Source organism: Tachypleus tridentatus, chromosome 7 (assembly GCF_004210375.1).
Source record: "Tachypleus tridentatus isolate NWPU-2018 chromosome 7, ASM421037v1, whole genome shotgun sequence".
Lineage (NCBI taxonomy): Eukaryota > Metazoa > Arthropoda > Merostomata > Xiphosura > Limulidae > Tachypleus > Tachypleus tridentatus.
Window position 1 is genome coordinate 174506230 of NC_134831.1, and position 10239 is coordinate 174516468.

The window sequence follows — 10239 nt, forward strand, 5'->3', positions numbered from 1 at the left end:
TCTAACTTGTGACATGTAGTGTGATGTGGATTTGAACGTCATATTCAATAACGTGGTATTTTATTCAGAGTTATGACAAGTGATATGATATGGTTTTAACCGTTTTACAGAATCTCATAGTATTGCTTTTTATCTATTGACAAACGATGTCACATTGTTTTAAACGATATGGTATTGTTTTATAACTGATGACAAGTGATGTGATATGGTTTTAAAAGTCACTCTGAATGACATCGTATTGTTTTATCACTAATAACAATTCATGTGATATGGTTTTAACCGTTGTACTGAATTACATGGTATTGTTTTCTGATTAATAACAAGTGGTGTAATTGGTTTTAACCGACATACTGAAAAACATCGTAAATTTTTGTTGCAAATAACAAGTGATGTGATATGGTATTAATCGACAAATTTAATAACATCGTATTGTTTTCATACTAATAACAAATGATGTGATATTGTTTTAACCGACATACTGAATGATATGGTATTGTTTTCTAACTAATGACAAGCGATGTGATATGATTTTAACCGACATACTGAATGATATGGTGTTGCTTTCTAACTAATGGCAAGCGATGTGATATGATGTTAACCTCATACTGAATAACATCGTATTGTTTCTTTACTAATGACAAGTGATGTGATATGGTTTTAACAGTCATACTGAATGACATGGTATTGTTTTCTAACTAATGACAAATGATGTGATATGGTTTAAACCTCATACTGCATAACATCGTATTGTTCCTTTACTAATGACAAGTGATGTGATATGGTTTTAACCTCATACTGAATCACATGGCATTGTTTTCTAACTAATGGCAAACGATGTAATATGGTTTTAACCGACATAATGAATGAAATGGTATGGTTTTCTAATCAATAACAACCGATGTGACATGGTTTTAATCGATATTCTTAATGACGTGGCATTGTTTTCTAACTTATGACATGTAGTTTGATATGGATTTGAACGTCATATTCAATAACGTGGTATTATTTCCAAAGTTATGACAAGTGATATGATATGGTTTTAACCGTTATGCTGAATGACATGATATTGCTTTCTAACTATTGACAAACGATGTGACATTGTTTTAAACGACATACTGAATTACATGGTATTGTTTTCTAACTAATAAGAAGCGATGTAGTATGGATTAACCGACATACTGAATGACATGGTATTGTTATCTATCTTGTTACAAGTAATGTGATATAGATTTGAACGTTATATTCAATAACGTGGTATTGTATTCAGAGTTATGAGAAGTGATGTGATATGGTTTTATCCGACAAACTGTATGACGTGATATTGTCTTCTAATTAATGACAAGTGATGTGATTTCGTTTTAATCGACATACTGAATGACATCGTATTTTTCCTTTACTGATGACAAGTGATGTGATATGGTTTTAACTTCATACGTGGTATTGTTTTCAAATTAATGACAATCGATGTGATGTGCTTTTAACCGACACACTGAATAACATCGTATTTTTCCGTTACTAATGACAAGTGATGTGATATGGTTTTAACAGTCATACTGAATGACATGGTATTGCTTTTTAACTAATGACAAGCGATGTGATATGGTTTTAACCGACATATAGAATAACATCGTATTGTTCCTTTACTAATAACAAGTGATGTGTTATGGTTTAACCGTCATGCTGAATGACATGGGATTGTTTTACAGCTTATAACAAGTGATGTGATATTGTTTTAACTGTCATACAAAATTACATGGTATTATTTTCTAACTAATGAGATGTGATATTCTGTGGTTTTAACCGTCCTACGAAATGATGTAGTGTTGTTTTCTAACTAATGACAAGTGATGTGTTATGGTTTTAACCTTATACTGAATGACATGGTATTGCTTTCTAACTAATGACAAGTGATGTGATATGGTTTTAACCGACATACTGAGTGACGTGATGTTATCTTGTAGCTTATCACTAATGATGTGATGTGGTTTTAACCGACATATTGAATAACATCTTATTGTTGCTTTATTAATGACAAGTGATGTGATATGGTTTTAACAGTCATACGGAATGACAAACGATGTGATATGATTTTCACCGTCATAGTGGATGACATGGTATTTTTTTCTAGCTTATGACAAGTGATGTGATATGGTATTAACCGACGTACTGAATGACATCGTATTGTTTTCTTACTAATAAAAAGTGATGTGATATGATTTTAACCGACATACTGAATGACATGGTATTTTATCTAACTAGTGACAAGTATTGTGATATCGATTTGAACGTCATATTCAATAACGTGGTATTGTTTTCAGAGTTATTAGAAGTGATGTGATATGGTTTTAACCGTCGTACTGAATGACATGGTATTGTTTTCTATTAATCACAAGTGTTGTGATATGGTGTTAACCGACTTACTGAATAACATGGTATTGTTATCTAACTTGTGACAGGTAATGTAATATGGATTTGAACGTCATATTCAATAACGTGGTGTTGTTTTCAGTGTTAAGAGAAGTGATATGATATGGTTTTAACCGACAAACTGAATGACGTGATATTGTTTTCTAGCTTATGACAAGTGATATGATATGGTTTTAAACGACGTACTGAATGACATCGTATTGTTTTCTTACTAATGAGATGTGATATGATATGGTTTTAACCGACGTACTGAATGACATCGTATTGTTTTCTTACTAATGAGAAGTGATATTATGTGGTTTTAACTGTCCTACGAAATGATGTAGTGTTGTTTTCTAACTAATGACAAGTGATGTGTTGTGGTTTTATCCGTCATATCGAAGGACGTGGTATTGTTTTTAACTTGTAACAAGTTATATGATATGGTTTTACCGTCATACTAAATGACGTGGTATTGTTTTCATGTTAATGACAAGCAATGTGATGTGGTTTTAACCAACATACTGAATAACATCGTATTTTTCTTTACTGTTGACAAGTGATGTGATATGGTTTTAACAGTCATACTGAATGACATGGTATTGTTTTCTAACTTATGACAAGCGATGTGATATGATTTTAACCGTCATAGTGGATGACATGGTATTGTTTTCTAGCTTATGACAAGTTATGTGATATGGTTTTAACCGACGTACTGAATGACATCGTATTGTTTTCTTACTAATAAAAAGTGTTGTGTTATTGTTTTAACCGTCATAGTGAATGACATGGTATTGTTTTCTAACTAATGACAAGTGATGTGATATGTTTTTAACCGACATACTGAATGACGTGATATTGTTTTGTTTCTTATGACAAGTGATGTGATATAGTTTTCATAGTGACACTGAAAATTATCTGACTTGTGGTAACAACACAGGCCTGCAAGTTTAAACTTCATAAATAATATGAATGTGAAGTGTAGAATTTCCCTCCTGCTATCTTTTATATCAACGTGAAGAATAGATTTTCACTCCTGCTATCTTTATATCAATGTGTAGAATAGCATTTCTCTTCTGCTACCTTTGTTATTCATGTGAAGAATAGATGGTCCTTCCTTCTGTATTTATTATGAATGTGTATAATACCATTACTCTCCTGGTACATTTAAACTCAATGTGAAGAATAGTATTTCCGTCCTGCTATTTTTAATACCAGTGTGTAGAACATCTTCCAACTGCTTTTTTTTATATCAATGTGAAGGATATCATTTCCCTTCGTTTGCAAGATCGTGAGTATGAATATTGTTTAACGAACACACTATTGATCTCCACTTTCTTTTCATCACAGCTCTCTCTCTCTAAATACGATGAGGCCCAATTCAGTATTTTCTACAAGTTAGAAAAAAACATACACACACACAGTCTCAGTTTACACGTGAACTCCTGTAGGTGAAAGAGATGGAAATAGACTTGAACAATAACTTGCTAGAACGCGTGTGTGACGTACGATGTGGCTTCGGCACTAAAACGTTGTTTCTTGTGCGCGACGGGTATCTTCTCTCCAGAAATTATATAAATAACAAAATGAAGCGCTTTGCCTTCTTCTTTAGGGCCAAATCGTTACGCACGTCTATCACAAAGAACGCTTTTATATTTGTTTCTTATCTAAATGTGGATTTGTGCTTTTTATTTGCTTTGGTAAGTTCGTTCAAAATGTAAATAAAATATATATACTGGAAAAATAGCGGTAAAACTAGTTTTCCTAGGCTGATATAATCACTGTGTAAATGTGATTGGTTAACTGTACTCTTACGTAAAGAAGTGAGGGCGGAGTATTAATGGCGGCCAGGTACGCTCACCGACTTACGCACTGACGAAGTAAGTTGAAGAATCTCATTATATTAAATTGAATTCATATAAAAGTATGGATGCTTTTTAGCGCAGAGAAAATAATACAAATATTTGTTTGCTTTTTCCACAGCCGAGGCGGTGGTCCCCTCTACCGAGAAGCCTGATCAAGGGATGTTCCCCAGTAGCTCCCCACAGCAAACCGCCACATCACAAAGTCTTTCGTATAACCGTACCACCCCTCCCTCCCAGCAGAGAGGTCAGGGCCAGGTTCTAGGGTGGCTGGACCCTGAGAAATCTTCAGACTTCAGTCCTTTTCTAAATATATCCAGTCCGCACACGGTTCCTGCCACGTCGTCACCACCTCCTGGTCAGGATCTCGGAACAGCTTCTCCCGCTCCTTCCTCCCATTTCTCCTCCTCACCCACTCACGGAACGTTTGAGACGATCAGTGCACCGTCTCATTCTCTGGCAGAGACAATGGTTCAAGAACATTTCTTCATCAACCCTCAGAGCCAACAGGAACTGCTGCAGTTTGACACGAGTTGTCAAGGGTTTGTCGTGAAACAGTCATCTGCGTATAGCAGTTGCACCGGTCCTGAAGGGAACGTCGCAGCTCTCGTAGCAGCTGCTGGGGGAATGTCACCACAGTCCATGATCTTCCAACAAGGGATGGAGTTAGCGTCCACATCAGGACAGTGGACCACTCCGGTTTATAACACACCTGATTATGGACCTGTTCAGCTTGAAGCAGGTTCATCTGCTGTTTTCCAAAACCAGAACCTGTCCCTGAAGCCGGCTTTCTCCCTGGGCAAGGACTAGCAGAATACAACCAATCCACTAGCAAGGGGCACGAGATTCTCAGCCAGGCTTACCAGTCCAGCCCAGTTCCTTTCAAGTTGGTACCAGTGAAACAACGCAAGTACCCTAACAGACCTTGCAAGACGCCAGTCCACGAACGACCTTATGCTTGTCCATTAGAAGCTTGTGACCGGAGGTTCTCTCGCAGCGACGAACTGACCCGCCACATCCGAATCCACACTGGTCAAAAGCCGTTCCAATGCCGCATCTGTATGAGGTCATTCAGTAGGAGTGACCACTTAACTACACACATTCGCACACATACTGGTGAGAAACCATTTTCCTGTGATTTGTGCGGCCGCAGGTTCGCTAGAAGCGACGAGAAGAAGCGACACACCAAGGTTCACTTGAAGCAGAAACAGAAGAGATCGGCCACACAGTCTCAGGCCAGCGAGGATGCGGGCCCAAGTAGCAGAAGTGGACTTTCTCAAGATGACCCCTCCTCCAGTCTGGTTCCTATCAGCTCTTTCTCCCGGTCAGAAACTGTGTCCGTGACAACTTCCGCCTTACAGTAAACTTGACATTTAGACCAATTCATGCTTGATGACCGGTCGGGTTTTAACAAACAAGTATTTGACAGCTGGAAAGCCAGAGGCCAGAGCCCGAGGGTGCTCTTTCTGCCGCTGTAGCTAATAAGCATGAGTTTCCTTTAGGGGCCATATCTTGATTAAGCCACAACATGTGCCTCAGGCCCCTTCTTTACTATCAAATTTTTAACATTGGCTCAGTAAATACTTCTTGTTCAGAATTTGTAAAGAAAAGTCTTTACTGTTGTTTTGAGACAAATTATTCGTTGTATATAACTGTGTTAAATTTTGAAAAAAAAGTCTGATTCAATCGTTTTAAGTCATAAGACGTTTTTTGTTCAACTGTTGAAACATTGATATCTCGCACAATTTATCTGCCATCTTATGTTTTTAACATGAATTTGTAAATGTAATTAAAAGTAACAATTCTAACTGATTCTATGTGCAAAATGTATTAACATGACGGCCTGAAACAAACTTTTAGGTATCGATAACCTCATTTTTGTTTGAAAGATAGGATGTGCTACCAGCGTCATATCGAATAGTTGGTTTTAATATATTCAATTTGTTTGTTTCAATTTCAGAAGATGAATTTAATGAATACTAATCGTTATATCAATAATTTTGAAATAAGTCCATATAACCGTGAGAATGTGTATATTTTGTGTGTGCAAAACAATCTTTATATATTTTGAGAAAAACGTTTATTTCTGTACAGCTATGTTTGTAGTTACCTTAAAAACAAACAAACAAATAGTTCAAAGTCATCTGCTTCTAAGTGATTTCACGAACATAGTCCTGTACAAACGAAGAAACTCGAACTTGAAAGCGTTCCTTAGGAAATTGTTATCTACATTCTAAAGGCTAGTTGTTTTCAACATTATTTGTATGACAAATAACTTTGAAAACACAAAGAAAAGAAAGACATTTATTGTTGTTGCTTTTATACAGGCTCATAGTTTGTCAACTTTAGACAATATAAACAATAGTTTTAGATCTTCAAAATATTAAAACAAATTATTTATTAAAATAATTCTCTGTTTTAAATACAAATGTATACAAAAAGAAAACGTTTCTTCCGTTTCCAAAAAATAAATAAATAAATAAAAATATTTTTCTACTTTTATGACACTTCTACTCAAAATATTTGTCTGTGATCTTCGATTGTTTAAGCCTCATTCTGATTCCATCGCTTGTTTATGCCTCGGTCTGATTCCTCTCCTTTCATCTTTTAGCCAAGCGCGCACAAAGTCAATACCTTAATATATTTGTTCACTCTGAAAAATATCTTGAAACCATTTTTTCGTCGATGCAGATGAAAACATCTCATCACGTTAACAACTGTAAAATAGGCCTAAATCATCTTATGTTTGGCGTTGTTTATAGTAAGGCTTTTAAATGATGCGAATATGATGTTGCCTAGTGTTCATAGCCCTAAGCCTAAAATCAATTACAATGCTCGTGAGCACGAACGGTCCTGAGACAACGTAATCCTGTCATTTATGCTCATTTAAAGGTGATATGAAATAGGCTTAAAGCAACTTAAACCCAACATCAATTCAGTTTCGGCTGGTCTATTTTATGCTTGGCGATGTGACATCACCTTCCAGCGGTACATTCATAGGAAAATCTTTTTAGGGAAGGTACACTCTAGAAAGCTGCTATAAGCAAGTGGTTAACATAAAACTGTGTTATTGTTGTATTGTTAACTATAGTGTATATAATGTAAGCAAGTCTTGAAGCCTATATTTTTACTTGTAATTCCACATATTGACTATTATAAAATATTATTGTGTATAGGAAAGAAAATTTTGTCTAACCTAACTATACTCAAATTTGCATGTTTATATATGTTTGTGTTAATAAAGTAATGTGCTTTATTGTGTAATAATGGTAAGCGTTTGAACCGTCTTTCCATATGTGCCAGAAATATATTTTAGCTCAGAGTTCTGTCAAGTTATCCATTGCAATTTCAAGGCCAACTATGTATATAGTACTATTATGAGCATTTCCTCCGGAAACAGCTTCTAGAAACCTTCGCCATTTTTAAAAGAAATTTGTGATACCTTTAATACCGTTGTATTTTATTTTCAAGGTTTGGTGTTGTTTGATTTTATATTAAATACAATTATATGTCTAAATCTATTATTCTATTCCATAGTTCCTTCTCAATCTAAAAAAAAGCAAAACAAATTAAAAACTTGTGTTTGATGTCGTAGATTAATATGTGTAATGCCCCCTGGTGACGATGTCTATATGATTTGACTGAAAGACGGTTTCTGATTTAATGTTTTCTACGTAAGTACGTAACGTCTTGTCATGACCACTGGACCTTACCTGTTAATTAACCTTCATATCTTCTGTTTTAATACTTTTTTTTATGTAAGTGTTTAACATCTTGTCTTGATCACTGGACTTCACCTGTTGATGAACCTTGACATCTTCTGGTTTAACGTTTTTATGTAAGTGTCTGGATCGTTGATCACTGGACTTTGATCACTGATCACTGGACCTCACCTGTGAAATTTTGAGATCGATTAGTCTTGTATTTTGAAATCTCAAAATAGATTGAACGTATGAAATTTCGTGAGTTTCAAATATGTGACATCACACTGTTTTAATTATCTTATGTCAGTTTCAAGCGTTGTTTTGCAGGGAAGAAACTTTTTGTTACATGTTTTATTTCAAATAAGTAAATCTTTGCTCCTGTTTTTGTCTCAGACCTGTATGGAGGAAAATCTGTATATTTACTTATGTTTTGTCGAATTAAAATGTTGAAATTAAATTTGATCTTTAGGTCAGTTTATGGTCTGAATTGATTTAACTTTTATACTAGATATCAGGACAACCTTATATCTCAAGGACCTTCAGTAAAGATTGTGTAGCTCGTAACCACAAAAATTTTCTCATATTAAAGACGAAATATTTTGTAGAGCGTTGAACAAACAGTGACTGTGAACGTTGAACAGACTGTGATTGTGAATGTTGAACAGACAGTGACTGTGAATGTTGAGCATACAGTGACTGTTGAACAGATAGTGACTGTGAATGTTTAACAGACAGTGATTGTGAACATTGAAACAGAACGTTTAAAGAATGTTTTGTTATCATCTTAGTTAATAATTCAGTGAAAGTGTCACAAACAAACGTTTGTCTTGGTTGGGAAGATGCCACTGATGTCTTTCGGTACTGTATTCCTGTCTCGCCACATGCAAGATATCCGATTATAAAATATTTCTATTGTTTTGTAGTTAAAGACACAACGGCCTACCTACCCTTCAAGGTTCCAGTTTTGTAGTTAAATACCCAACAGTCTACCTACCCTCCAAGGATCCAGTTTTGTAGTTAAACACCCAACGGCCTATCTACCCTTCAAGGATCCAGTTTTGTAGTTAAACACCCAACGATCTATCTACCCTTCAAGGATCCAGTTTTGTAGTTAAACACCCAACGGTCTACCTACCCTTCAAGGATCCAGTTTTGTAGTTAAACACCCAACAGTCTACCTACTCTCCAAGGATCCAGTTTTGTAGTTAAACACATAACGGCCTTCAAGGATTCAACTTCAGATTTTAGTGTTATAAACTTGTCGCTGAGTAGTGAAATAATTAAAATAATTCTCACAAAGCTACAAAAGGACTGTCTCTGCACTAACCTTAATTTTGAACTATTAGAACTATAAGTAAAGCAGCTAGTAAACGACACACACCGTCAACTCTTAAGCTACTCTTTTCTAACCTAATAATGATATCTAACTGTCATTCCTATAACACTCCCTCTTTCCCAAAGCGCACTGGACTCAATCCTGTAACTTTTATAACACATAACTACACTTTGTAGAATATCTCGAAACCTGGTTCACTCGGTAGTTGTTTAAAGATTCAAATATTCTAAATTAGTGCAAACTGTTTATAATAAAAATTAAAGTTTTATGATTAATTATGTTATTTAATTACAATTTATAATTTTGATCAGGGTATTAATCATTTTGACTGTAAATTATGTCTGACGGTAGAATAAAATTTATTGAAGGCAAAGAGAAAACAAAACCAAAGACTTCTATTATCCATTTGAATATAGGACACGTTATAAAAATGTTTCGTTTAGAAGACAGTTATTAGAAATCGTAAAATGATTCATAACAACTTTAAATATGACCATATGGCTAGCATTCTTGTTAAAGGTTCGCAACCAATTTCCCCAAACAACAAAAATACACCATCCATATTAAGTTCGTGGGTGGATTATAAAAGTAGCTGTCAAATCCCACAGCACAATCAGACAAGAGTTGACCGCTAGAACTATTGACCAGTTGCCTTTCCCATAGCTTATCGAATCAAACTTAGGGCTAAGTAAGAACTAATAGCCCCAGTGAAACTTTTACACAGAAATTCTAACTTATGTGCACGGTTCATGATAACATAACGGGAAACGTTTCAGGCACACTTTGAGCGACAACTTGAAAAACAACAATTTATTAGAATCTCAAAACACAACAACATTATTTTAAAATGCTATGATGGAAACCATCAAGGACGTTTCGTCAAAACGTGGTTCATACAATTATTTGCCGTTCCTTTATTTCAAAATGTTAC

General features: G+C 35.1%; 2 protein-coding genes across 2 annotated transcripts in view; both read left to right on the top strand.

Moving 5' to 3' along the window:
- Positions 1-8429, top strand: part of LOC143257284 (uncharacterized) — a 28908-nt gene extending 20479 nt beyond the window's left edge. Inside the window, exon 2 of the mRNA XM_076515725.1 lies at positions 4390-8429. Within this exon, the coding sequence (XP_076371840.1) occupies positions 4390-5078 (689 nt within the window). The 3' untranslated portion in view covers positions 5079-8429. The remainder of the gene's footprint in view (positions 1-4389) is intronic.
- On the top strand, positions 5188-8429 carry LOC143257292 (uncharacterized). Its single transcript, XM_076515739.1, has one exon. It carries the CDS (start codon positions 5330-5332, stop codon positions 5630-5632), a length of 303 nt encoding a protein of 100 aa, XP_076371854.1. The 5' UTR covers positions 5188-5329; the 3' UTR covers positions 5633-8429.
- Positions 8430-10239: the final 1810 nt, after the last annotated feature.

Coding starts and splice junctions, on each gene's coding strand:
- LOC143257292 (XM_076515739.1), top strand. CDS start 5,330: ATGAGGTCATTCAGTAGGAGTGACCACTTAACTACACACATTCGCACA.